Genomic DNA, 27586 nt, shown 5'->3' with positions numbered 1-27586 from the left:
TTGTGTGAGTAAAAGTGATACACCTGAGCAGGGGTATTCCAATCTTACCCTATGATCGAGGTGGAGAGCACTGCTGGTTCTGTTCTACCTGATAATTAATTGCACCTACCTGGTGTCCCAGGTCTAAATCAGTCCCTGATAAAAGGGAAAGAATAATAATAATACAAATAAGCAGTGAAACTGCATCCAGGTCTAGATTTGAATTTGAGGGACCTAGAGTAACTACAAATCAGTCTGAGAAACCAATTTGTTTCCAGATTTTTCTCAACCCTGTATAGGACTAGCATGTTCAACAAGGACTGGTACATGTTGAGGTGGCCTATTTAATAAAAATAATAATGACAAACGGGATATAAAACAAGAAGACGGAATATATGGTGAAGTAAGGAGTTTTATTAGAAGGCAGACTTCTCAGTATTGCATTTGAAAGAAATCAGTTACTCTTGAACTACACAATGTCAACCTCAAATAAAACTGGTGGTGGAAGGAAAAAACATATTTGGAATGGAGAATTTCTATTCTTTATGCAACATCAAAAGTAGCATCTTGTGTTTCTCTTGTATATATTATTGATGCTTGAGTCAGAAGGCGCATATACATTTTTAAATCATTGTCTTTTAAAATATAAAGCAGTGACAGAGTTCCACCCCCATTAAAACCAAAGTCTCCCCTCCCATTTTGCCAGGTTCCAGCTTAATGGAACCCAATCTCTCAGACATCGACAAATGTCAAAAGTCACTTCCCACTGGGCACTGGCATCAATTTAACATATATTCCACGTTGGTTCAACGTCATTTCATTGAAATTATGTGGAAACAACGATGATTCAACCAGTGTGTGCCCCGTGGGTTGTCATATAAGCCTAGATTTGTCAAGTAGGCTAAGTTACCCCAAATTGCTGCTCTAGGATCAGCTTAAACTATCCTCATCCTGACCATGACATTTAGGAGTAAAAAACACAGCAGGTCCTGAATCAATCAGGTTCTCAATCAAATCTACTGTAGCTGAGAGAGGTGCACCGAGAACATGCAGTTGCCTAGGCAACCCTGAGTGCCGGAGTTGGCACTGCCACAGGCCTCCGCTCTGGAAGCAACAAGGCAGGAATTAGCAGGAGCCCAGCTATTGATGACACATGTCCCATTGTGCAGGTGGGTCTTCCCTGTTCTGATTGTCAGCGCTCTAAGAACATGGCTTTAAAGGTTGCTCCCAGAGACTTAAGACTGTCGTCCAACCTTCACTCTTACATTTTGAAAGATTTTTTAATTCGATTATTTATTTGTAAAGTGCTGGCATTATGTCCAAAGACAAACAAACAATCTTAGTGCAGTTATTTTCCGAGTCTGTCTATAGGTTCACATGCACATCCATTACTGTTGTCAGTCTTACGATACCTCAAACCTTACTGTAGTTATTACAATTTCTGTAAGCTGGGTGGATTTATGCAAACGGTCAGTAGGAGGTTTTGTATCGGTAGACAAAATGCACTCAAATATGGTCTTCTTCTTTGTCATAGGCTCAGAGCCGACCATAGCAAAGAGCCTGATATACCTTTGAAATGAAATGCATGGTGTGTCTAGATCATAGACTTCAGTTATGTAGGACTAATGGGCATCTCAATGTTTCAGCATGCATTATATTACAGTCATTGAACAAAGACCTGTTGTTATGGACGCTGATCCTAAGAAGAAACACACAGGGATTTCCTGATGGATTTCGTCAATCGGCAATCCATATGAAAGGACCTGTAGTTAGTGTAGACCCTCTCCTTCCAGGACCACCACACTAGAGGAATGAGATAGAGCGCTGTATAAGTGGGTACTGTAGGAATTGGGTAACCAAATGGCACACAAAGCAGTTGGTATGGGGAAAACTTAACAGCTCAGTGTAGGCTACTTTGTGCAGACCTTGCACAGCGCATTGTCAAATTGGTGGACCTCAGCACCCATTCACTACAATCCCATATTATTTCCTGCTCATTGTGTTCACACAGTTTTGTTGGACAAGCTGGACTAAAATGCAGTTTCAGATTAGTGCTGATTTCTGGTAGCCAAGAGGCCTCTATTTGAAGAAATAGCGAAGTGCTACACTAAGTAAACTTTGTAAATTAGAACATTATATTATGTTACATACATATGTGACAGCATTCTTTTCAGCCACCACAAACAGAGCTCACTCTCTTTAGGTTAGCCATAACATTCTCTGAGTTTCACTCAGTTTTCTAGTGCAACATCATTTCATTTCCAACTTCACCCCCACAAAAAGTGGGGTTTGTGTTTGTTTGTTTTTTGTATGGCTGGGACATATTTAGGTACAACAGATGCAGTAAGGCAGGCAGGAAGTGAATGAGATATAAACAGGTTGAAGGTTGAAGCAAAAACGTAAATAAACAAAGACAATGTATAAAAACAAGGGTTCCTATGGGTAAAGTTTGTACTACTGTAGTCTACTCCACGGCTCATCTGAAGCTTTTCCAGTCTGTCGTCATTTATGGTGATAACTGTTTCAGTGTATGATATATATTTCAGATTGATCAAGTCTACATGTTGTCCAGGTGGTTTTGAAATAACAAAGTGACACCAACAACTAAATATTCTGCTACTCAGGCAGTATAGACCACTACTGACAAGAAGTGGAGTAAACTTGGTTGTTTTTTGATCCAGTAGCATGAAACTAACACAGGTTTCTATTCTACTGTATGTGATAATATGCCACTATTCTAGCCTGTCAGAATTGCTAAACCTATACAAACATGCCCATGCAAAATGTCACAGTATTGTGTTTCTTGAGTTGACACATATTGTGCTGCAATTCAAGAAGGCAAATGGATTGGAACTTAAGTCCAGAATATGGAGCGATTTCAGTGCCAACAGAAATTGTGTTTGAATTCCATACTTTTGTATTTGTATTAGGATATTTAATTCAAATTTAATATTCTTGAATTTGTAATGCACAAATTGAATCATTTAATTCATAAATTGAACTTTTATTTCATGATTTGAAAATGAATTCAATGAATATTGCATTCAGTTTTAAAATGTGATTTAAATTAAAATTTATATTCAAATTCAATATTTATCTATTTAGTTTCAATATGGTAGATATTGTATTAATTGTCTGTGTATCTAGCCGTTTTAGCTATGAGCTATTATAACCCCATTCCTGAAAGCTAAGACTCTCTGGAACATGGACATGCCTTCTGTTCCCCTCTATGATGATCACAGGTGCGCAGGAAACGTTAGAAGGGAGTATCACAAAAAAATGCTATTTGGCCCCCATAAGAATATAGTTGAATAGCCCTGTCATAGCCCTTCTAAGGATAGCCTTTCCGCTCCCTATTTAATCTTGCTCTTGTGACTAAAAGAGTTTGAACCAGGTCTCCTGCATGTCACAAGACTGTGTTATCCCACTTAGCTAAAGCCTAGAAATGTGATTTGATTTTGATTATAGGTATAAATTCAGGAAGTTCATGTAAAGGACGACGCACTGCTTGCTTAAAGAAAACTCCACTCAAACTATATTTAGGATTTCTTTTCATTAGTCCACTGTTGCTACAGTCCCAAAATGTTTTGCATGTCAGCAGTCAAGCTTTCAAGATATAAGATTTTCAAAAAGCAAAGTGTCACTTGCCAGGTGTTTTGCGTCATATGATGCATTTTGTATCATATGAGTATTAATGAACCACGCTCTTTTGATGAGTAACCTTGCTGGAGACTTTAAGACTTGTGTTAGCTTCCTGAACTCATCCCTATGAGCTTTAGCTATGTGGGTTAACACAGTCTTGTGACATGCAGGAGACTTGGATCTAACCCAGTCTGTCACAAGAACAAGATTAAATAGGGAGTGGAAAGGATATCCTTGGAAGGGCTATGACAGGGCTATTCTACTATATTCTTATGGGGACCAAATAGCATTTTTTTGTGACACTCCCTTCTAACGTGTCCTGCGCACCTGTGATCATCATAGAGGGGAACAGAAGGCATGTCCATGTTCCAGAGAGTCTTAGCTTTCAGGAATGGGGTTATAATAGCTCATAGCTAAAACGGCTAGAGACAAATTCATAGGAAGAAAATAATTTAAACATGCCACATTGGCTTCAGAAACCACCAGAAGCTTCTGTTTACCACAGAGAGCATCTGTTCTCCTCTACCTGGCTGGCAAAGTACCAGAATGTTGTCTGTGGTTTAGAATCTACATTTTTGGAACTGAATTTGAAAACTAAATCTGAATTCATCTGAGAAATTGAATGTATGAATTAAACTTTGATAAACTTGAAATTATAGTTTGTACATTTGATAAACAGACAATGAATGTAATATCTACCATATTGAAACTGAATATATAAATATTGAATTTGAATATAAATTTTAATTTTAATCAAATTTTAAAACTGAATGCAATTTCATTCAATTCAGTTTCAAATCATGATATACAAGTTCAATTTATGAATTCAATGATTCAGTTTGTGCATTACAAATTCAAAAATATTAAATTGAAATGTAATATCCTAACACAAATAAAAATTATGGAATTCAAATACAATTTCGGTTTGCACTGAAATCGCTCCATACCAGAGTCTTATTATTATTATTTGCTTACAGGAACACACAGTGTTCTGTAATCATGACTCTAATAAAGCTAGTTTAATTATTTGTCCCAAAGCAAACAGATGGTGATTAAGCACAATACTCTCTTCCCCTGGAGTCCCGATTAAGGCACTGATCCCCTGCCCCTTCTTCAGAACAGGACACGTATCAACACAGGAAAACCCCCCTACCTAATGACAGTATTGCACCGGAAAGCCATTTCTCTTCCCCTTAGAGCCAGTAGTGGTTGCACATGCAAATCGACAAAAGGAGAAAGCAGTTATTACCTATATTACAGGTTTGGTATACAGACTGTCTATCCGTCCTATCTTATTAGTGAGTTGCAACAAGCAGGTTTAATTATAGATGAGATTAAGAACAAGGAACATAATTGGTTTCTTGTTGGGGATGTAGATAGAATAAGTGAACAACCTATCAATAGGCCAACAAACATGGCTAGTTAGACTGTATATCTGGGGATTCACCGACATCGGCAGACATATTCACAATCCTTCTTTATTGAAATCACACAGCAGCTCCAGTGCCCTTAAGATGGAAGGTCAGTCACCTTTCTTTCAAATAATTGTTAATGTTATTCCATTCTCCGGCCCACTTTATATGATCATATACAACACTGTACAAGCTGCTAGAAAATAATTTTCTCTTGTGGCACCAAGATCCCGTACTTTACTGTACAGTAATGTTCCTCTGCTCTACCAAGGCTAGAAACACGCTGAAGCAGTGCTACAGTTTACATTCACCCACAGCTCAAACAACCACTCACTCATCCCCCTTCCATGCAGGTCACATTTCTCCAAAGATACTCTTGTAAACATTTTTGTTTTCTCATTACCTAGCTAGTGCAATTATACATCTGTGCTCCTTATTACAGAAACAGGACCATGTTAAAGCTTACCCCAAATAACCATACAACAGGATCATATAGATATTAAACACAACACAACTGGCCCAATCTTGAAAATGGCTCATATAATAAAGCATTTGAATTTGATAGAGGATATGTGATCTTGTTTGTGCTCTCTTGTTTCATTGCTATGTTATCCCAAGCCAGTATGATAACTGGCAGCGTTTTGAAAGTTGGCCTAGTGTAGGCTGTAGTCAAATGACATTGGGGACAAAGCGATCTTTGTTTCTGAAACCAGATCAATCTTGTTTTTTAGTAAATATAGACGTTTCCAGAACAATAACATCTAACAAACATGATGTGCTTTCCCATCATGCAATTATTAAACAAAAATTAAAAGCAAAGCTTTTCAAAAGCTTTTCAAATTATTGTCTTGGAAGTTGATTAAACCTCATGTTTTTAACCAGGTGTTATGATCAAGTACACATTCATAAACTATAACATACAGTGTGGGTGTCTGATAGGCCTATCAATGTGTTACCCCAAGCAACCATTCTATTTAGACTCCCTACTTGTGGCAAAAATGACAAAATATATAAAAATAAAAAGTGCAACAAAACTAGTAAATGCCGCTGTGCAACATTTTGTCTCTCATCTCCCTAACCGACCGTCAAAGTCCACTAACCTCAAACCTTCCAAGATATGGGGGCAAATGTCAGTTACTTCTTTAGAACAGTCATATCTCAGCAGCTCCATAAGTTTACCATCAATCTCTCCCTATAACCTCTTCAAATAAGCCAGCAGAAATCTCTCATATTAGTTTCATTCAATAATTTACAACAACAACAATTGTTGGAGGATGAAAGGAAGCTGTAGGCTGGGTGCTGTAGTCTTAGTGCCAATCCTTTCGATCACGCCGTAATAAAATGGTGCTTTTCACCTGCACCCCACTTTGTAGTCCTCGCTACCATGTAGTACGCTCTTCTCAGCATGTCTCTAGCATGCCTCCACCCCAGGCCAAGGCCAAACCCAGATTACACAAAACGTAGGCCAAACACAGGCCAAACGTATGACTCTGAAGAGAAACACGTATAAAAGTCTCTCCTTCCTTGGAGTATTAGTGATATATCTTCAGGCAACTTATGTTCGTTTTCTGTATGCAGATTTATAAGTGGCTCTGTTTTTTGTTGTTGTTGTTGATTCTCTGTATTCATTTTGCATGCAAGCTTTGTGTTCGTGCATGTTTGTGTCTCTGACATTTCCATTCCTTAGAGTCTGTGATATTGTGTGTTTTATTGTAAAGGTATGCTAAGTGTTGCAAGCACTGTTAAGCTGGTTGGTCAGTGTCTCAGATGCATCTGTACTGTATTAGATGTTAAAATCACAAGGTGTGCGGGAACAGTGTGTCTATAAACAATACGTGCGTCTATCTGCCAAAAGACACAGGCATTGCATTGACTGGCTAATCGAAGATGACATCATCTTGTCTAAGGATGATCCATAGACAAGAGAAAAGCCCTTCATATTTCCAGATCATTGATCAATCGGGTGGAAAACCACAACCCTTAAAGCGACAGGATGAGAGGTTAAACGTTTCTCCTCTCTGTCACAAAATCACATGCTTGGTTTTTCCCCACATACAATTGTTCAACTGATTTGCTGCTCTGTATGTTGGGATGAGATCATATGATTTCTTCCAAGAATTTGTGTGGCACTTAAAGAAGGAATATGGTCATTTGTATTAAACACACTGAACCATGTTGCTCCTGTAGAGCACTGTACGTTCAGTCTCTCACACAGCCAGTGCAGTGTGATCTGGTTCAAGGTTACTGAGGTTATTTTCAGAACCCATTCTGCTTTCCTTTGAAAAGCGCTATTACAGGTTCAATAATAATGTATGAATTATTATTATATCTCTAACCCAAGTATACCTAGTAGGTTAGGTCTACTGTGTAGCCTAGGACTACTATGTTTATGTTCGTTAATGTTTTAACCATTTATTTAAGAGGATAACAATGGAGATATGTTTTCAAACTTTTTTGTGTCATACTCAATGATTTTAAATTCATTATCAACATGTGTGGTTGTATTGTGTTTAAAATGATCAAATACATCTATCTATCTATCTGTCTCTGTCTGTCTGTCTGTCTGTCTGTCTGTCTGTCTGTCTGTCTGTCTGTCTGTCTGTCTGTCTGTCTGCCTGTCTGCCTGCCTGCCTGCCTGCCTGCCTGCCTGCCTGCCTGCCTGCCTGCCTGCCTGCCTGCCTGCCTGCCTGCCTGCCTGCCTGTCTGTCTGTCTGTCTGTCTGTCTGTGTCTGTCTGTCTGTCTGTCTGTCTGTCTATCTATCTATCTATCTATCTATCTATCTATCTATATATCTATCTATCTATCTATCTATCTATTCCTAGAAAGAGGGCTATCATTTTACAATCTTATCTGATCCACTCCATTGATGTACAGTAAACTGTTGTATAGCAAGTTCTACTACTATGCAGGAATGATAACACAACAGCGTTACTTTGTTCAGTTTTCTACAATGGGGTCTTGAAGATGAACCAGAACACAAAACATAGTCTGGAGAAAATGTAAAGTAATGTTTTTCCATGTTAAATTAGAGATTTCTTATATTCGCTAAGTCATTCTGTTTGTTCCCCAGCAATGCCTGTGTCTGTTCAGCATAAAGAATATTGTACTTCTTGTACTCCCTGCCCTGCTAAAGAACACACTGCGGTGTGTGTGTTTGTGTGTGTGTTTTTCTGTGTGTGTTTGTGTTTGTTCATTGCACTGTACTGCAAGTTCTGCAAGCGTGGCTTCTCGTGCTGAGAGGTTCCCTTTGGAGAGCGTGGAGGAGGACAAGAGATGGAGGAGAAAAGAAAGAGCGAGCGATAGAAAGAAAGTGTGGCGGTGGATGGATCAGAGATCGTAGTCAGGGGATGTTCACTGCCCGTTCATTCTCAGGCCCTCTCAAAACTCCTCCCCTTCCTGTCCCGGGGCCATGTCAACCCGCTCCCCGGCCTCGCCTCCCGGCATCATCGTTCCCTCCACCCCCTCCAACCCCGCCTCCTCCTCCTCCTCTTCCTGCTCATCCCCCCCTGCCTGGGGACCAACAATCTCCGCGTCCACGTCCTCCCCTCCAGCCACCCCCGACCCCGGGCTGCCCACGTCCAACAGGGAGTGAGTCCTGAGCGGGTCCTTGCGTTCCGGGTACAGCCTCTGGTCCAGGGAAAGGCTAGAGGGGGTCAAGGATTTGAAGTCGGTTTCGAAGGGGAGCACCACCCCGGGTCCGGCGGCTCCCAGTGCCAGGCCCAGGCCCACGCCAGCGGCCACCCCCACACCGGCCCGGTAGACCTCCATGCCGTCGGGTAGCATGGACTTGATCTTGGGCAGCCAGCGTTTGCGGACGCGCCGCGCGTTGGTGCACATGTCGGCGGCAATCACGTTCATCTCACTCTCCTTGAAGTTGGGCGCAAAGTTCTGACAGTAGACTAGAGAGAGAGAGAGAGGGAGAGCCAGGGAGAGGGAGAGAGAGGGGGAGTTGGAAGACATTCAGCTTTGGAAATCAGTAGCCGTTTTGCCTGTGGCTCAGTCTATATGAATAGTTGATTGTTGTTTTATGATAATAAAACAAATATTACACTGACACAAGTGATGTTAAAATGTCCTTGAACTTCCATAAATTCATAAATGATTGTGCTTTCATAACTTAAATGACTAATGGCTATAGACTAGTCTGGAATATCATGTGTCTCATAAACCATCTACAATAGTTTGACTCTGAAACAATAATCATTCAACAGAGGCTGCCATCCCCGTGAACCATTATCCTCCATTCTACACAAACAGATATTTCACAATGTAAGATCAACGTTTGACCAGCGTCAGACTCACGTTTGACAGCATTGAGCACACGGCTGTCCAGAGGTTTCCTACTGGGGTCACTGGTAGAGGAACGGATGCCAGTTCCACAGCTGTTAGCCAGGGTGTTCCTGCAGGCACACAGAGCCAACACCAGAGGGCAGCGGTAACACCAAACCCATAGGAATACATGTCTCAAAACATGACTGACTGTGCTGCACTGCAAACCATAGGTTTATGCTGACTTGAGAAGATAGATTCATGCACATATAATACACTTTGTGCAAATAAGGGCTTCGAAAGCAAGGAATGTAAATGTAAGTTACATATGTGCATGGATTTTGAGTCTGAATATGACCCCATATGAAACAGATCATTATAAAAACTATACATTTACATTTTAGTCATTTAGCAGACGCTCTTATCCAGAGCGACTTACCCACAACCCTGGTGTTGCAAGCGCCATGCTCTACCAACTGAGCTACACCAACTGAGCTATACTGATAAGGTTAACAGCTTCTGAATCTGAGCCACACCTAAAACATGTAAATAATGTAATTATTAATCAATACCTTTAGATTAGCTTTGACTTACCTGTCGAAGAACGTGGCTAGCAGGCGACGCAGTAGGACTTTGTGTTTGATGCCAGCACACAGGTGACAGTTCATCAGCTGGCCCCGTGTCATGAACACAGATGTACCTTGAGTGGTATGATAGAGAGCTCCCTGAGTGAAATAGGTTTCCCCATCACCACTCCATTACCCTATGTGTTTCTATCGCTACTTTACAACCCAACTCTGCCAGCCTCTCATTTCTTTCATGAAACATTTATGCTGTAAAAGTACTCTATCACCCTGACAGTGCTATTTCACCCCATCACTTATTTTGTATCCCTTTATTCCCATCACTTATCACTTATTTTACGTGACACCTCTTATAAATAAGATTTCCAAAGTATTTATAACAAATGGCAAATCAACTTGAACTTGAATATTTCATACAGCATTTGATCTAATCTCTACCTTTCCCTTTCCTTTTGCTTTTACCTCAACCCTTTTACCAAAGACCAACAGAGCTCTCAACCTTGCTACATCAACCTTGCTCATTTAACCAGTATTCATCAATCTCCCTCTCTCTCTACTCTCCTGCAGCCTACCTCCCACCAGCTCCAGTTTCTCCCCCGGGTCTCCTTCGGTGTAGAGCTTGGGGTGGCAGCGGTATCCGATCTGGCTGATGAGGCTGGCGGGTAGGGCCACCAGGTCCCTACGGATCAGCACACAGGAGCGGTTCTCCAGGGACAGGGGCATGGCTGCCATCTCTGGCTTGTCCTGGACTGGAGAGGGACAGGTGAGGAGAGGGGGAAGGTTAACTCTGTAGTGGAGGAATTCACGACGACATGGATAACATACAGCTTGCGGGATATACGCTACATCGGCAGGATAGAACAGTTGACTCCGGTAAGACAAGGGGTGGCCGTCTGTGTATATTTGTAAACAACAGCTGGTGCATAAAATCTAATACTAAGGAAGTCTCGAGGTTTTGCTCGCCTGAGGTAGAGTATCTCATGATAAGCTGTAGACCACAATATTTACCAAGAGAGTTTTCATCTATATTTTTTGTAGCTGTCTATTTAGCACTCAATGAGCTGTATAAGGCCATAAGTAAACAGGAAAACGCTCATCCAGAGGCAGCGCTCCTAGTGGCTGGGGACTTTAATGCAGGGAAACTTAAATCCGTTTCTATGTTAAATGTGCAACCAGAGGAAAAACAACTCTAGACCATCTTTACTCCACACACAGAGATGCGTACAAAGATCTCCCTCGCCCTCCATTTGGCAAATCTGACCATAACTCTATCCTCCTGATTCCTGCTTATAAGCAAAAACTAAAGCAGGAAGCACCAGTGACTCGGTTAATAAGGAAGTGGTCAGATGACGCAGATGCTAAGCTACAGGACTGTTTTGCTAGCACAGACTGGAATATGTTCCGGGATTCTTCCGATAGCATTGAGGAGTACACCACATCAGTCACTGGCTTCATCAATAAGTGCATCGATGACGTCGTCCCCACAGTGACCGTACGTACATACCCCAACCAGAAGCCATGGATTACAGGAAACATCCGCACTGAGCTAAAGGGTAGAGCTGCCGCTTTCAAGGAGCGGGACTCTAACCCGGACGCTTATAAGAAATCCCGCTATGCCCTCCGACGAACCATCAAACAGGCAAAGAGTCAATACAGGACTAAGATTGAATCGTACTACACCGGCTCCGACACTCGTCGGATGTGGAAGGGCTTGAAAACTATTACAGACTACAAATGGAAGCACAGCCGCGAACTGCCCAGTGACACAAGCCTACCAGATGAGCTAAATAACTTCTATGCTCGCTTCGAGGCAAGCAACACTGAAGCATGCATGAGAGCATCAGCTGTTCCGGATGACTATGTGATCACGCTCTCCGTAGCCGATGTGAGTAAGACTTTTAAGCAGGTCAAGATTCACAAGGCCACAGGGCCAGACGGATTACCAGGACGTGTACTCTGAGCATGCGCTGACCAACTGGCAAGTGTCTTCACTGACATTTTCAACATGTCCCTGACTGAGTCTGTAATACCAACATGTTTCAAGCAGACCACCATAGTCCCTGTGGCCAAAAACACTAAGATAACCTGCCTAAATGACTACCGACCCGTAGCACTCACGTCTGTAGCCATGAAGTGCTTTGAAAGGCTGGTCATGGCTCACATCAACACCATTACCCCAGAAACCCTGGACCCACTCCAATTTGCATACCGCCCCAACAGATCCACAGATTATGCAATCTCTATTGCACTCCACACTGCCCTTTCCCACCTGGACAAGAGGAACACCCAAGTGAGAATGCTATTCATTGACTACAGTTCATCGTTCAACACCATAGTGCCCACAAAGCTCATCACTAAGCTAAGGACCCTGGGACTAAACACCTCCCCCTGCAACTGGATCCTGGACATCCTGACGGGCCGCCCCCAGGTGGTAAGGATAGGTAACAACACATCTGCCACGCTGATCCTCAACACAGGGGCCCCTCAGGGGTGCGTGCTCAGTCCCCTCCTGTACTCCCTGTTCACCCATGACTGCATGGCCAGGCACGACTCCAACACCATCATTAAGTTTGCCGACATCACAACAGTGGTAGGCCTGATCACAGACAACGATGAGACAGCCTATAGGGAGGAGGTCAGAGATCTGGCCGTGTGGTGCCAGGATAACAACCTCTCCCTCAACGTAATCAAGACAAAGGAGACGATTGTGGACTACAGAAAAAAAAAGAGGACTGAGCACGACCCCATTCTCATCGACAGGGCTGTAGTGGAACAAGTTGAGAGCTTCAAGTTCCTTGGTGTCCACATCACCAACAAACTATCATGGTCCAAACACACCAAGACAGTCGTGAAGAGGGCACAACAAAGCCTATTCCCCCTCAGGAGACTGAAAAGATTTGGCATGGGTCCTCAGATCCTCAAAAAGCTCTACAGCTGCACCATCGAGAGCATCCTGACTGGTTGCATCACTGCCTGGTATGGCAACTGCTCGGCCTCCGACCACAAGGCACTACAGAGGGTAGTGTGTACGGCCCAGTACATCACTGGGGCCAAGCTTCCTGCCATCCAGGACCTCTATACCAGGCGGTGTCAGAGGAAGGTCCTAAAAATTGTCAAAGACTCCAGCCACCCTAGTCATAGACTGTTGTCTCTGCTACTGCACGGCAAGCGGTACCGGAGCGCCAAGTCTAGGTCCAAAAGGCTTCTTAACAGCTTCTACCCCCAAGCCATAAGATTCCTGAACAGCTAATTAAATGGCTACCCGGACTATTTGCATTGCCTCCCCACCCCACCCCACCCCACCCCCTCATTTACGCTGCTGCTACTTTGTTTATTATCTATGCATAGTCACTTTAACTCTACCCACATGTACATATTACCTCAATTACCTCAACTAACAGGTGCCCCCGCACATTGACTCTGTACCGGTACCCCCTGTATATAGCCTCCCTACTGTTATTTTATTTTACTGCTGCTCTTTATTATTTGCTATTTTTATTTTTTACTTATCAATTTTTTACTTAACACTTTTTTTTATTTTCTTAAAACTGCATTATTGGTTAAGGGCTTGTAAGTAGGCATTTCACTGTAAGGTCTACACCTGTTGTATTCGGCGCATGTGGCATTTAAAATTGTATTTGATTTTATTCAATTTATGGATAGAACTATAAACCCTTTCTATAGAGAGAGAGAGGCGTTCGCCCTGCGTGAAATACAGAGAGACAGAAAGACAAAGAGAGAGAGAGAGGCACACACACACACACTACTTTTTAGTCGTGAGGGTGTTTAATAAATGATTCAAGGCCTATCACACCTAAGTTCCAGATAAACAATGTGCTGTATCATCATCTTGAGAGACACAGGGGAGAGAGTTACTGGTTTCAAACTGTGGATTCATTTCCCTCCCAAAACCTTCCCATTAACCTCTGAGATACTGTACATACACACGCTCACACCAGACACGTCCACACACACCAGATGCGCTCTCTCCACACACACACACACACACACACACACACACACACACACACGTTTGTTTTTTATCGAGCCTTGTAGGGACCAAACAATTGATTCCCATTCAAAATTACATTTTCCCTAACCCCTAAACCTAACCATAACCTTTAACTTAACCTTAACCCTAACCTTCACCCCAAACCTAACCCTAATTCTAACCCTAACCCTAATTGTAACTCAAACCATAAACCTAAAATAGAAATTTTCCCTGTGGGGACCAGCGAAATATCCCCACTTGTCTGAGTTTTACTTGTTTTACTATCCTTGTGAGGACTTCTGGTCCCCACAAGGATAGTAAAAAAACACACACACACACACACATACCTTCCATTCTCAAATATCCCACAATGTCACCCTGGAGTGTTCTGACTGATTGCAGATAGAATGCTGTAACTCTAGACTTTGACAAACCTGTCCAATAGCAATGCCTTGAGCAGCAAAAAATATAAAGCACTGCAGTAGGCACAGTGAAGTGTGTGTGTGCATTAGAGTCGTGATGAAGGCACTACAGAGCAGCTGTAATAAAGGAGCTGTTGTTGGTCACGATGTACAGTAAAATGTATAACTTCATACAGCTTTTCCATATGCCTATATAAAGTCCCATGTACTATAAGCATGACATGATGCAATGCTAACGTGCAGTAGACCTAAATTATGTATATTATTTATGACATGTTATGAGATGCATTATATGAAACCCATTTTATGAAGCCACATGTGACATTATTTATGACACATCCATTCATGATGAGAACAATGTATAGGACAGCCTACAAGACTGGCATGCGTGGCTATCAAATGTGTTACCTGATACTAGAGTACTAACCTGATCCATTCAGCTCACATGCAACATCAGTAATGCGCTTCTTAAATATTGCACCCTAAAAGCATTTTTCTACATGGCTGTTTTTGTCTGTATAATATGCAGCATATTCTTCCATTTTTACATTTTAAAATGAAAGGAATATTGCTTAATTTGTCTCATGAAGTGAGATATTGAAAGTGAGCCTTTACTTTGACATCAAAGGATATTCTCATGCTAAGAGGTCATCAGAGAATTGGGCAGCACTTTATGTGATGCAGTCCTGGAAAGTATTTCCTAGAAAACTACAATTGTTAGCATGTAGTTCTAAGGTAAATACCAGGTACAGGATATACAGTAACAGACAACTGCATTATCAAGCAACAGTTGATACTTACTTCCGTATGGGTTGGCTGAGCGCCCATAGATCTGACTGTAGGCCTCTTCCGTGATCCCATCGTACGGCTCTTCCTCAAACTCCTCATCCTCGTTCTGGTAGGAGGTGGGGCTGTCTGTGGTGGGCAGGCTGGAGGCCCCAGGACTGGACCTCTCTCCCCCGGCCACTGGGTAGGGCTGCATCCCCGGGAAGATGGTGGTCCCCCCCGCCCCTGTGTAGAACAATGAGCTCCCCCTGGAGAGCCGCCCCCCCAGCTCAGATGAAGAGGACCCTCTCTTATGATGACTCAGGCTGGGCAACCCCAGTGGGGTAGGATCGCACCCCTCCAGTTTGATCCTCCGTGTGGGAAGCACCAGGGAGGGGGACCAGCCCTGCGGCCCCAGGATGGCGGTCCCTGCCCCAGCCAGGGTGTTGTTGCTGGGGCTCTGGGGCTCTGAGCCCGGTTGCTGCTCCTCCATGGCGGCCGTTTGGGAGTCGCAGTGGGGCGAGTTGGCCTTGAACATCAGGTCCATGCCCCGCTCCACAATATGCTGGATCTGAAGATACCCGGCGGTGTACATCACCACCAGCTGCTCGCTGGCTGCCATAGTCAGCTTGCCCGTGTAGCAGAAGGATAATATAAGCTGGAAGCAGGCGGGAGTCACCGATGAGGGCAGCTCGAACTGGCTCTTGGATGAGCCGCTGAACAGGTCTCGGAAGTAGAGGCTACTGGCGGCTAGTACAGCCCGGTGGGCCTTAAAGGCTTGGCCTTTAACCAGGATGGAGACATCACAATACTGGCCCAGCAGGCGCTGCTCGTTGAGGGAGCCCAGCACGGTGCTGCCGAAGTTGGGGATCTCCACGTGGAGCAGCTGGGACATGGTGGTGGAGGAAGAGGAGGAGGAGGAGGAATAGGGTCTTTAAAGAGTCACCACAGACAAGACCAGTGAGACGGACATCTGTAGAAGGAAAGGGATGGATTAGACAAATTGGAAAAGTTGAGAAGAGAGGAGGATACAGTTCAGTGTGTGAGAGACAGAGAGCCAAACGAGAGGCGAGACAGACAAGTGAAAGCAATGTGTGAAAGAGAGGCTAGAGTGGCCTGGGGTGAGAGAGAGAAAGAGGGAAGTGAGAGAGAGAACAGAAAGAGACAGGTGAGAGAAGAGTGTGTGAACAAAGAGAGAGAGAAAAGAGGGTGGGAAATAGACAGAAAGAGAAAAAGGCAGAGGAAGCTATTTAAACACATGAACATCGATTCATTTGAATGAGGGCATTGTAAAATGCCAATTTTGGTTAACTATAAAAAGCTGAAATTCTTATAATAATAAAAAATCACATTATCTGCAAAGTATTAAATAATTAAATTATGTCATCATTTTGGCAGACTTAGCTGAAAACATGGAAACTGCAGAAATATGGTATAAAAACATGAATGAATAAATAATGTTCAGGTAATATGCAAAGTAAGAATTCAAAGTAGTAGCCTTCAGTGATAAAAGAAACAGTCAATATAACCAGTGTAATGATATAATTGACACATATTATTCCAACTCGTAAGTATGATCCCTTCACGTTGAATGTATAAACTAAGCTGTAGCCAGCAAGGAAACACATGCATAATCCCTGGAAACAACTAACTTCGGAGACACAAAGAAATATAACTTTGATAGCTCCCTTTAAAATAACAACCAGTTACAGCAAGACAAGCTCCCCAGACGTATTTGTATATGCTCCTTCATTCCATTAACCTTATCTTTGTGTTTTGCTTCCCCAAACACTCGCCAGTTTCATTATTGAGCAATGCTGCAGAAGGGTTTCCAGGAATACAAACGGAAAAGTGTCACCCCTCTCGCCCGCCTCCACAGACACACACACACCCCTCTCTTCTCTTCTCCGCTCTCTCGCACACACGGATGGACACACACACACACGCACATCCCATCCATCCCAGACAGCTCTGACCTGTACAACCCAATCCTCAGGAAAGGAGAGTGGACACACCATGAAGCTTTCACGCGCCAGCACCAGAAAAGAAGAGAGCAGGAGGAGAGAGTAAAAAGCTCTCTGTTGCTGTCTCTTGTTCTCAAAGCCTCGCTCTCTGACTCTATCTTGCTCTCTGTCTCACTTAGAGCTCTGAGCTTTTCTCCCTCCCTCTGTTTTCATTCTCTCTCTCAAAGCTTTTCTCCGTCCCTTGGTTTTCTCTCCCTGCCAAAGCTTTTCTCCCTCGCTCTTTTCTATCTCACTCTCCTTTTACTCACCCTCTCTCTCTCTCTCCCAGGGCTGAATTCAACAAGTGCTGCTGCAGCTGGAGAGAGCGCATCAATGATGAAAGGAGTGGGAGGCTCTCTGTGTGCAATCAATGCAGCATCTATACGTATGTCGCAGGGAGAGGGAGGGATGGAGCGAGAAACAAAACACAGGCTAGAGTTACAGACAAACAGAGACGGAGACTGGGTGAGGGAGGGAGGGGGTGGGTTGAGACAGAGGGAACGTCGCAAAGAAAGGCAATTGCGTTGGAGCAACTTCAGCTCCTATCTGAACCTAAGCAATGGCCAACAAAGAGAAAACTTCATAAAAATAGCGAGTTAATAAATAGAGTTGAATGAGAAAAAAGAAAGGAGACAAAATTTGTTAATTATACTGTCTGAAATGTGCAGTTGAAAGTAGCCCTGTCATTCGCCCTGAAATCTCCAGTTTGATACAAGAACATATTGAGAATGTGACTCATACTTAAACAGCTCATACCATTACCACTACTGATTCTGAATGACGGAGAATATTGAACTTGCTAGTGTTTGTGCAAGTATCACGCCGGGAGTGTCTGTTAAAACGCTGTGACTGTCTCTTGTGGGATTTTAAACACGAGTGAGTGAGTTCTCCCAGTGAGATGTCACTGAGTTCACTATATTAGTTTGTTCAGGTAGACAGCTCCCTCTGTTGTCTGGTTGCATTTTTGGACAGGCACTGAACAGGGCTCCCGGACTGCTGTTTGTGGATGGATTAGAGCGGGAAAAAGGACCCCAGACGTCATTGAGTTTGACAGAGGAAAGCCCAGAGAAAGGTTAGACAGCAGCTTACTGTACAGAGAGTGTCTCTGCTAAGGACTGTGAGGGAAGCTGTGAACATAAAACAACCAAGACACAGATTGACACATGCAAGAGAGAGAGAGATTGAGAGAGGGAGAGATGAGAGGGAAAGAGTGAGTGAGAGGGATAGAGCGAGGGAAAGAGGGAGAGTGTGGTGTGTGGGCAACATGAAGTGTGTGTGTGTGTGCCAATCCTTTTTTCCCTCCTAACATGTCATATTATGAAAACTTGTAGATTCACTGGTAATTTACTCACTGCTTAGCAATGTAAACAACACCAGCTAGAATGAACACTGTAGGTGTTATAAGAATCTCATCTATGTCAGTGTAAAATGATGGCACAAATACAAGAAATTACAGATCATCTGAAATTAGATAAAAGTATATAGTTATTCTTGTCATGTGGCGTTTCTTCTCTCTCTCTCTCAATTCAATTTCAATTTTCTCTCTCTCTCTCTCTCTCTCTCTCTCTCTCTCTCTCTCTCTCTCTCTCTCTCTCTCTCTCTCTCTCTCTCTCTCTCTCTCTCTCTCTCTCTCTCTCTCTCTCTCTCTCTCTCTCTCTCTCTCTCTCTCTCTCTCTCTCTCTCTCTCTCTCTCTCTCTCTCTCTCTCTCTCTCTCTCTCTCTCTCTCTCTCTCTCTCGCTCTCTCTCTCTCTCTCCCTCCCTCTCCCTCCCTCCCTCCCTCCAACCATCCAGACAACAACCCAGCCTGACAGATATAATGCAAATAGAGATATCCAAACTGGGCAAACTTCACATCACCACAGGGAAAGACATCACCCCCTTTCTCTTCCCCCTTCCTCTCTTCCTCTCTTCATATCACGGCACTTTCCCTCTGAGCCGCTGTCTTTCTGCCAATTAATGCACACAGGGCTGCAATGCAGTGAGTCCGCACGCGCCACAGCACAGAGAAAAGTGAAGCATGCTGGGTATAGAGTCTACAGACATGCATGTACGTGCCAGCCTGGGCAGAGAGGGGGAGGGGGATCCAGAAATATGTTGAGTCAGGCAGACGGGAGGACACAGCACTGCGCATAGCACACCAGCGCTGAAACAGCCCACTAAATTTAGACTTTGTACATCTCTGATAACAAATATAAAGAAATGAACTCCATCAACCGGCTGTCTATGTCTGGTTAATCTTGGTTAACCCAGAACTCAAATCTCACGTAATTTGGTCAGATGTACCATTTATGTTTATGTGGTCTGTCCACGAGAGATTCATGTCTAGCTGTCTACGTGTGCTCTGTGTGTGTCTGTTTGTGTCTGTGTTTGTGAAGGAGAGAGAGGGAGAGAGAGAGAGGGAGAGGGATAGAGAGAAATAGAGAGAGAGAGAGAGAAAGAGAGAGAGAGAGAGAGAGAGAGAGAGAGAGAGAGAGAGAGAGAGAGAGAGAGAGAGAGAGGGGGAGAGGGAGAGGGAAAGAGAGAAATAGAGGGAGAGAGAGAGAGAGAGAGAGAGAGAGAGAGAGGGAGAGAGAGAGAGAAAGGGAGCGAGAGAAATAGAGAGAGAGAGAGAGAGAGGGGAGAGAGAGAAACAAATAGAGTGCTTGTGTGTCAGAGTGTGTGTTGTGTGTCAGAGTGTGTGTGTGTCTGTCTGTGTGAGCAAGTGTGTGTCCACGCCCGCGCGCTGGTGTACGTCAAAGCCTCATTGACAGCTCCCTCTTTTTTTTTACTAGGTGTGTTTTTATAATCATGTCTTTATGTGTCACTGAGAGTTATGAGTGTGTAGGTGTAGTTTATGGAATGGGAGATGAGATTTGAATGCTGTCACTGCTCCTACTATGTGTTTGGGAAATGTTAATCAGGGCAGCACTCTGGGTGCTGGTGCTGATTATTTGTAGTAGCAGGCTGGAGTATTTCAATATGCAATGCAGGCTTATAGACCAGATGGTACAGGTCAACCCTACTCCCCACTCTCCACACACAACACTGAAATTATACAAGTTTAGAGAATACACACAAAGTGACAATATAACACAAAACATGTTTTAAAGCACAACAGCACTTTTCAATGTTTGTAATGGGAGCTATTGTTTTAACCTGTGATGATTCTATATCCCTTTGAGGATCGATACGAGTCCATTCAAATTCTATACAATATTAAACTGAGGCAAATATAAACTAAAAGCTATAGCCACTGCTATAACGGTGAGGCTATATAATCTCAATATGAACAACCCCTCTCTATAAATATTCAGATACTGCAGTTGTTCTCATGTCTAAAGTGTAACAGACAACAGATTCCATCCACGTTGTTGAGACGGCCGACTCCCTGGCAACAGTTCTACCAATCGGGACGGACTGACGGAGCGTCTGCCACGGCTCTCTTGGATGCATTGAGAGAAGAGAGAGATTGAGGAGAGACAGAAACAGACAGAGAGAGCGAGAGAGGAGGAACAGAGGAGAGGTGTCTGAGTGCTTATAGCTGCTTATAATGCAATGTCAGGCTTTGCTTGACTTCTCCCCTGGGAGAAGTTGTATAAACGAAGTCAATGTCAAATACATTTACGTCATTTAGCAGACACTCTTATCCAGAGCGACTTACAGTTAGTGTATACATTTTGGGTTTTTTCATACTGGCCCCCCGTGGGAATCGAACCCACAACCCTGGCGTTGCAAGCACCATGCTCTACCAACTGAGCTACACGGGGCCTAATTGTTGTTTGTCGTTTGAATCGGCTTATGAATCACTGGCTTATGTAATATGGATATAGTGATTTATTTGTTGGTGATATGATATTGTCTAGATTTTTGTAATAATCTGAAGCAGTGCATTTAGACTAAAACTCTGGATGGAAGGTTTTGTCTAACATTGGATGGAAACAGCCAAATTCCAGGTTTTCTTAGCTGTCTCCAAGCTCTCATTGTCATCACAATGGGTACATATACAACACAAAGTACAGTGTAAACGTACAGTGTAAATGTACAGTGTAAAGGTACAGTGCATAATACATATTTATCATACAACACATCATCCACATATTTCCTACCTAGTCTGGTGTATATGCTTATTAACTACCTCCAATTCTCTCAACCTAAACACTAACATCTCAACCACCCTCCACTTGAGTCACTCTACGCAGGTTTCTGACAGTGTACTCCTGTAGTGGTACCTGTCTCTATCCCTCAGTAGCAGAGATGAGGGGGTAGACTCAGAAGAGGGACTGCCATTGAGTTCCAGGCAGGCAGACTAGTGTTAGACTAATGGACTCCAAGTGGGCGTAGGAGGTAAACAAACAAACAGTCACAGCAGCTGCGTCAGCCCCACGGACAATGACAGCAGGACATCAGGGCTTTTAGAAATACAGCATGAGAAAGAGGGGGTGGAGAGAGCGAGAGAGACATTTCCTCAGTGAAAACAACGTCCTGAGCAAATGTCAAATTGGCTTTAAACCAAATTACCGTATGACAGACCACGTATTCACCCTGCACACCGTACCTGACAAACAAACAAACCAAACCAAAAAGTATTCTCATGCTTTGTTGATTTAAAAAAAGCTTTTGACTCAATTTGGCATGAGGGTCTGCTATATAAATTGATGGAAAGTGGTGTTGGGGGAAAAACATATGACATTATCAAATCAATGTACACAAACAACAAGTGTTCCTGTAAAAATTGGCAAAAAACACACTGATTTCTTTCCTCAGGGACGTGGGGTGAGACAGGGATGCAGCTTGAGCCCCACCCTCTTCAACATATATATCAATGAATTGGCGAGGGCACTAGAACAGTCTGAAGCACCCGGACTCACCGTACTAGAATCTGAAGTCAAATGTCTACTGTTTGCTGATGATCTGGTGCTTCTGTTCCCAACCAAGAATGGTCTACAGCAGCACCTAGATCTTCTGCAAAGATTATGTTAGACCTGGGCCCTGACAGTGAATCTCATTAAGACAAAAATAATGATGTTCCAAAAAAGGGCCAGTTGCCAGGACCACAAATACAAATTCCATCTAGATACCGTTGCCCTAGAGCACACAAAAAACGATACCTACCTCGGCCTAAACATCAGCACCACAGGTAATTTTCACAAAGCTGTGAACGATCTGAGAGACAAGGTAAAAAGGGCCTTCTACGCCATCAAAAGGAACATAAAATTCAACATCCCATTTAGGGAAAATACTTGACTCAGTTATAGAACCCATTGCCGGTTCTGAGGTCTGGGGTCCACTCACCAACCAAGAATTCACAAAATGGGACAAACACCAAATTGAGACTTTGCATGCAGAATTCTGCAAAAACATCCTCCATGTACAACATAAAACACCAAATAATGCATGCAGAGCAGAATTAGGACGATACCCGCTAATGATCAAAATCAAGAAAAGAGCCGTTACATTCTACAACCACCTAAAACGAAGCGATTCCCAAACCTTCCATAAAAAGCCATCACCTACAGAGAGATTAACCTACAGAAAAGTGAGCTCAGCAATCTGGTCCTGGAGCTCTGTTCACAAACACAAACAGGCCCCACAGAGCCCCAGGACAGCAACACAATTAGACCCAACAAAAATATATTTACTTGACACTTAGGGTTCCTTGAGTGGCGCAGTGGTCTAAGCCACTGCATCACAGTGCTAAAGGCGTCACTACAGACCCGGGTTTGATCCTGGGCTGTATCACAACCGGCCGTGATCGGGAGTCCCATAAGGAAGCGCACAATTGGCCCAGCGTTGTTAAGGGAGGGTTTGGCCGGGTTTGGCCGGGGTTGGCCGTCATTGTAAATAAGAATTTGTTCTTAACTGACTTGCCTAGTTAAATAAAAACAAATAAATAAATAGGAAAGAAATCACCAAAAAACTAAGCAAACTGGAATGCTATTTGGCCCTAAGCAGAGAGTAACCAGTGGCAGAATACCTGACCACTCTGACTGACCCATATTTAAGGAACGCTTTGACTATGTACGCATAACCTTGCTATTGAGAGAGGCAGACCTGGCTCTCGAGAGAAGACAGGCTATGTGCACACTGCCCAAAGATGAGGTGGAAATGTGAGCTGCACCTCCTAAATTCCTGCCAAATGTATGAGCATATTAGAGACTCATATTACACAGATTAATTTTGAAAACAAATCCAATTCTGATAAACTCCCATATTTATTAGGTGAAATACCACAGTGTGCCACCACAGCAGCAAGATTTGTGACCTGTTGCCACAAGGGCAACCAGTGAAGCACAAACACCATTGTAAATAAAACCTATATTTATATAATAATATGCCATTTAGCAGACGCTTTTATCCAAAGCGACTTACAGTCATGCATGCATACATTTTTACATATGGGTGGTCCCGGGGATCGAACCCACTTCCCTGGCGTTACAAGCGCCATGCTCTACCAATTGAGCTACAGAGGACCATACAGTGCCTTCGGAAAGTTACAGCCTTTTTCTAAAATGGATTAAAAAATAAATAATCCTCAGCAATCTATACACAATACCCCATAATGACAAAGCCAAAACAGATTTTTTGAAATTTTAGCAGATTGATTAAATATAAAAAACAGAAATACCTTATTTACATAAGTATTCAGCCCCTTTGCTATGAGACTCGAAATTGAGCTCATGTGCATCCTGTTTCTATTGATCATCCTTGAGATGGTTCTACAACTTGATTAGAGTCCACCTGTGGTAAATTCAATTGATTGGACATGATTTGGAAAGGCACACACCTGTCTATATAACGCCCCACAGTTGACAGTGCATGTCAGAGCAAAAACCAAGCCATGAGGTCAAAGGAATTGTCCGTAGAGCTCCTAGACAGGATTGTGTCGAGGGACAGCTCTAGGGAAGGGTACCAACAAATGTCTGCAGCATTGAAGGTCCCCAAGAACACAGTAGCCTGCATCATTCTTAAATGGAAGAAGTTTGGAACAACCAAGACTCTTCCTTGAGCTATCCGCCCGGCCAAACTGAGCAATCGGGGGAGAAGGGCCTTGGTCAGGGAGGTGACCAAGAACCCGATGGTCATCTCCTCTGCGGAGATGGGAGAACCTTCCAGAAGGACAACCATCTCTGCAGCACTCCACCAATCAGGCCTTTACAGTAGAGTGACCAGACGGAAGCCACTCCTCAGTAAAAGGCACATGACAGCCCGCTTGGAGTTTGCCAAAAGGCACCTAAAGACTTTAAGACCATGAAAAACAAGATTTTCTGGTCTGATGAAACCAAGATTGAACTTTTTGGCCTGAATAACAAGCGTCACGTCAGGAGGAAACCTGCCACCATCCCTACGGTGAAGCATGGTGGTGGCAGCATCATGCTGTCGGGATGTTTTTCAGCGGCAGGGACTGGGAGAATAGTCTGGATCGAGGCAAAGATGAACGGCGCAAAATACAGCGAGATCCTTGATGAAAACCTGCTCCAGGTTTTCAGACTGGGGCGAAGGTTCACCTTCCAACAGGACAATGACCCTAAGTACACAGCCAAGACAGCACAGGAGTGGCTTCGGTACAAGTCTCTGAATGTCCTTGAGTGGCCCAGCCAGAGCCCGGACTTGAACCCGATCAAAAATCTTTGGAGAGACCTGAAAATAGCTGTGCAGCAATGCTCCCCATCCAACCTGACAGAGCTTGAGAGGATCTGCAGAGAAGAATGGGAAAAACTCCCCAAATACAGGTGTGCCCAAAAGACTCAAGGCTGTAATCGCTTACAAAGGTGCTTCAACAAAGTACTGAGTAAATGGTCTGAATACTTACGTAAATAAATATAAATTAGCAAACCTTTGTAAAAACCTGTTTTTGCTTTGACATTATGGCGTATTTTGTGTCGATTGATGAGGGAAAAAACAATTTAATAAATTTTAGAATAAGGCTGTAACCTAACAAAATGTGGAAAAAGTCAAGGGATCTGAATATTTTCAAAGGCAATGTATCTGTTTACTTATTTTCCCTTTCGTACTTCAACTATTTGCAAATTTCTACACTGTACATAGCCAGTAATATAACATTTGAAATGTCTCTATTCTTTTGAAACTTTTACTGTTGTGTGTAATGTTTACAGTTCATTTCTGATAGTTTATTTCACTTTTGTTTATTATCTATTCCACTTGCTTTGGCAATGTAAACATGTTCCCATGCCAATAAAGCCCTTTGAATAAAGCCCTTTTAGCGAGAGAGAGAGAGAGAGCGAGAGAGCGAGAGAGCGAGAGAGCGAGAGAGCGAGAGAGCGAGAGAGCGAGAGAGAGAGAGAGAGAGAGAGAGAGAGAGAGAGAGAGAGAGAGAGAGAGAGAGAGAGAGAGAGAGAGAGAGAGAGAGAGAGGGAAAGAGAGAGAGGGAAAGAGAGAGAGAGAAAAAATGGCATTATCGTGTGGGCTATGCCACTGTTTAGATGTGTCAAATAAATTATATCCAGCAGGGCTCCGGCTATGCATTTGGTTTGCTAACTTGCTAGCTAAGTGGCTAAATGTCAAGATCAAGCTTCTTGGTTACAGCAGAGACATTCAATCCCCTTCTGGATCAAGATCACTGTTGCCTAAATAGTTCAGTGCATAAAAAATAAATACAAATAATAATAATAATTGCGCCCCTTGTGTGCACTTTCAGTAATACTGTATACCCCGGTATGGTACAGAAATTGTATGACGGTATGAAAATCTGGATACCTCCCAACCCTAGTGTACGTGCATGTGTGTGTTGTGTGTGGAGTCACTGTGATGTAAGCGTGCACGTAATACTTGTGTGTGTGTGTTAGAGAAAGATGCAAGTCAGCATTTCACGCTACCGTTTACACCCTGTATCCTGTGCATGTGACCAATAAACTACCATCTAGAAGGCGGAGAAAGTACAGGTGCATCAAAGCTGGGACCGAGAGACTGAAAAACAGCTTCTATCTCCAGGCCGTTAGACTGTTAAATAGTCACCATTAGCCGGCCTCCTGTACCCTGCCCTGAACTTAGTCACTGTTACTAGCTGGCTACCACTGGTACTCTACCCTGCACCTTAGAGGCTGCTGCCCTATGTACATAGTCATTGAACATTGGTCACTTTAATAATGTTTACATACCGTTTTACCCACTTTATATGTATATACTGTATTCTAGTAATGGCTCATCCTATATAACTACTGCTATACACACAATTTCTAGTCACATACTGTCCATACTGTCTATACACACCATTATATACATATACACTCAGAGGTCAGTTTATTAGGTACACCCATCTAAACTGAACAAAAATATAAACTCAACATGTAAAGTGTTGGTCTCATATTTCATGAGCTGAAATAAAATATCCCAGAAATGTTCCATACGCACAAAAAGCTTATTTCTCTCTAATTGTGTGCACAAATGTGTTTACATCCCTGTTCGTGAGCATTTCTCCTTTGCAAAGATAATCCATCCACCTGACAGGTGTGGCATATCCAGAAGCTGATTAAACAGCATGATCATTACACAGGTGCACCTTGTGGTGGGGACAATAAAAGGCCACTCTAAAATGTGCAATTTTGTCATACAACACAATGCCACAGATGTCTCAAGTTTTGAGGGAGTGTGCAATTGGCATGCTGACTGCAGGAATGTCCACCAGAGCTGTTGCCAGAGAATTGAATGTTCATTTCTCTACCATAAGCAAACGTTGTTTTAAAGAATTTGGCAGTACGTCCAATCGGCCTCACAGCCGCAGACCACGCCAGCCCAGGACCTCCATATCCGGCTTCTTCACTTGCGGGATCGTCTGAGACCAGCCACCGGGACAGCTGACGAAACTGTGGGTTTGCACAATCGAAGAATTTCTGCACAAACTTTCAGAAACCATCTCAGGGAAGCTCATCTGCATGCTTGTCGTACTCACCAGGGCCATTATTTGCCTCTTTGTGGCCCGCCTATTAACTTGCAGAATTCTTGCCATTCTCCTTCGACCTCTCTCATCAACAAGCTGTTTTCACCCACAGGACTGCCGCTGACTGGATGTTTTTTGTTTGTCACACTATTCTCTGTAAACCCTAGACACTGTCTTGCGTGAAAAGCCCAGGAGGCCGGCCATTCCTAACATACTGGAACCGGCGCGAAAAGGCACTAAGCTCAAAGTTGCATAGGTCACTTGTTTTGCCCATTCTAACGTTCAATCAAACAGTAACTAAATGTCTTGATGCCTGTCTGCCTGCTTTATATAGCAAGCCACGGCCACATGACTCACTGTTTGTAGGAGTGATCAATTTTCATGAATGGGGTAGCGTACCTAATAAACTGGCCACTGAGTGAATATATATTTACATTCTGGACTCTGACGTTGCTGGTTCTGATATTTCTTAATTTAATTATTGGGATTTGTGTGTATTGTTTTGTATTACAGTTTTTTCCAACTGCTTACACACGTTTTCAAAACGATGTCTCCTTTTTTCAAAACGCTACACACAATTCCCAAAACTGCACACACAAAATGCAAAATGCCTCACATCTTCTTCAAAATGTAACACTGCATT

General features: G+C 43.2%; 1 protein-coding gene across 4 annotated transcripts in view; it reads right to left on the bottom strand.

Annotated features, from left to right (window-relative positions):
- Window positions 1-7795: 7795 nt before the first annotated feature.
- Window positions 7796-27586, bottom strand: part of LOC121582480 (nucleus accumbens-associated protein 2) — a 38771-nt gene continuing 18980 nt past the window's right edge. For 3 of the 4 annotated variants that reach the window (XM_041898294.2, XM_041898296.2, XM_045225126.1), the window contains 5 exons: window positions 15102-16038; window positions 10460-10636; window positions 9898-10003; window positions 9337-9434; window positions 7796-8933 (listed from right to left, as the gene is read on the bottom strand). In XM_041898294.2, the coding sequence (XP_041754228.1) occupies window positions 8413-8933; window positions 9337-9434; window positions 9898-10003; window positions 10460-10636; window positions 15102-15960 (1761 nt within the window). In that variant the 5' untranslated portion in view covers window positions 15961-16038 and the 3' untranslated portion in view covers window positions 7796-8412. Of the gene's footprint in view, window positions 8934-9336; window positions 9435-9897; window positions 10004-10459; window positions 10637-15101; window positions 16039-17337; window positions 17448-27586 lie in introns of all 4 variants that reach the window. The other variant, XM_041898295.2, reaches the window with a different exon arrangement.

Source organism: Coregonus clupeaformis, chromosome 15, assembly GCF_020615455.1.
Source record: "Coregonus clupeaformis isolate EN_2021a chromosome 15, ASM2061545v1, whole genome shotgun sequence".
NCBI lineage: Eukaryota > Metazoa > Chordata > Actinopteri > Salmoniformes > Salmonidae > Coregonus > Coregonus clupeaformis.
This window is presented reverse-complemented; position numbering and strand designations above follow the sequence as displayed.